The sequence below is a fragment of the Temnothorax curvispinosus genome, unplaced genomic scaffold, assembly GCF_003070985.1.
Source record: "Temnothorax curvispinosus isolate PA1 unplaced genomic scaffold, ASM307098v1 QBEX01010932.1, whole genome shotgun sequence".
Lineage (NCBI taxonomy): Eukaryota > Metazoa > Arthropoda > Insecta > Hymenoptera > Formicidae > Temnothorax > Temnothorax curvispinosus.
Window position 1 is genome coordinate 272,508 of NW_020220712.1, and position 2,122 is coordinate 274,629.

The window sequence follows — 2,122 nt, forward strand, 5'->3', positions numbered from 1 at the left end:
TATACTATTTCGAACTATTTCGCGGGGCGTGGGTAAAGGGTTGCGGATAGATCTGATATTTTTCAATTAATGATCGGTAATCAGACGAAAACGCCAGCGGGGCGAGGAAAGTCTTGGTGTACGGTCATAATGCCGTACGCATAAGTCAGCGCTGTCTATCGTAACGAGCGATCTCAAGCAGAACAATGTTGCGCTATTGCGTACCCGCGCAGGCATCACTCGAAAGATAAATCTACGATTGCCTGGCGACCCGCCATGCGGGATTGCTCACACACTCGCTCTGCACGTGCATGCAACAATGGCACACCCGTCCCTTGCCTTAGTGAAAAAGATCGAATTTGTTTCTGCGTCATTGCGAAATATGCCGCGAGAAAAATTGACCCGTGCACGGATCGGTTGCGCCAGAATATCAGAACGAGAGAACGCGAAAAAGAGAGAGAGAGAGAGAATAGTATGATAAATCGTGCAACTATCGTGAAAAAGCTCAAGATTTCAATCAGAATTGCTGACCAGACTATGAGATAAACTTAATCTTTAAACGCTCGCTTAACGCCTAACGGACAGCCATTCAATATAATAACGGATTGAGATACATATTGACAAAAAAATTTGTACATTCTTTTATTAATATAAATGTAGAAAAGAAATAAATTTTTTTATTAATCTTATACGTTTTAAGAGAATCACAAAAATGTATTCAGAATTGTACTCTATTTAAAGATTATATTTTCCCTTTAGCATACATACACACACACACACATACACATTAGAAGTACTTAAATCAAGTGAGTCAAAATCCACACCTCCATTCACCCCCCCCCCCCAGATCCCTAGGCGCGCGCTATTGCGAGGCGTGCTCGGTGACGCGCGGAGTGTATCGTGCGTCCCGCCTTATAATTCATTACGCGGTTCGGTCGAAACGATTCGTGGCGATAAAAAACGCGAGTTGGGCCCGGGATTCGACCGTTTAACGAAGCCCGAAAAGGGACCCCGACCACCGGCACCGGGCCAGCCGAGTTGTGTCGGGACCCCGTCGGAGACAATCGCAAAAATTATCCTCATGATGTGTAATGGCTGAAATTCTTTTAAAGACTTCGCTTTGCCCGCCGCGTGCTCGTGCCCGCTGTTCTATTCTGAAAGGTAGAAGAGAGAAAGAAAGAAAGAGAGAGAGAAAATGAGGAATGTCAGATCCGGTTATATAGCTCGACAATTTCGGGACTCCATTAGAGTTCCTTAAGTAAGAGTTTGGATACCGCTTAGAAAATTTTTAATTGATCTATCTATTGGTTTTTTTTTTTTACAAATTTATGTATATAGTGATAATAATATTTATACATATAAACTATTGAATTAAATTTATTTCTGCATTAACAAACTGCATAGATACTAAACTGATTTTAATGTATTCGAAAAGTGCACTATATAAGTCTGGAAATGGTAAATTGGATCCAAACTCTTACTTGAAGAACTCGAGGCTCCATGAAAAAGGGCTTTCCGCCCTCTGTTGGCCGACTGTGTTGCAAAATTTGCCCCTTCTGGTCTTTTATATTTTATCCTATATATGCTATTCTCTCTCCTCCTGCGTGCCTCTTTTCCTAGCCCGTGTTCTTCTCTCGCTAACCTTAACCATTTCTTCCTCGATCGATCTTCCTGGATCCCTTGAGAATCTTTTTTTTATTTTAATTCTTCTCCCGCTATCCTCTTCTCGTCAAAACTCCTTTTTACTAGAAGTCATCGCGAAAGAATAGACTATGATAGAATAAAATGGCGACATTGCCAGAGAATAATACGTATATATTATATTAAATTAAAATATTTTTTATATTCTTTATTCCTGAAATACAATTATTTGAGAAATATCTTATTTAAAGAGCGGAAGAAACCAAGTTTCGCTTGGCAATCAATAATATAATTATGTCACATTTATTTGTATATATATATACATATAAAATACAACTAATTGATTTAAAGAGCTCTAGTTGGTTCTTAATCGTAAACGACGTACACCAATTAAAAGAAATAAGTAATCTATAATATTCGTCAAAAAATGCATTTGTTTATGAGATCATATAATATTTATTTAATAAGAAATTAATTGATATACTCGGTCGATATTTGATGT

General features: G+C 38.5%; 1 protein-coding gene across 1 annotated transcript in view; it reads right to left on the reverse strand.

Moving 5' to 3' along the window:
- LOC112460916 (cytoplasmic dynein 2 heavy chain 1) overlaps positions 1–1,630 on the reverse strand; it is a 68,783-nt gene extending 67,153 nt beyond the window's left edge. The window contains exon 1 of the mRNA XM_025025857.1: positions 1,622–1,630. Within this exon, the coding sequence (XP_024881625.1) occupies positions 1,622–1,630 (9 nt within the window). The remainder of the gene's footprint in view (positions 1–1,621) is intronic.
- Between the last annotated feature and the right edge of the window lie 492 nt (positions 1,631–2,122).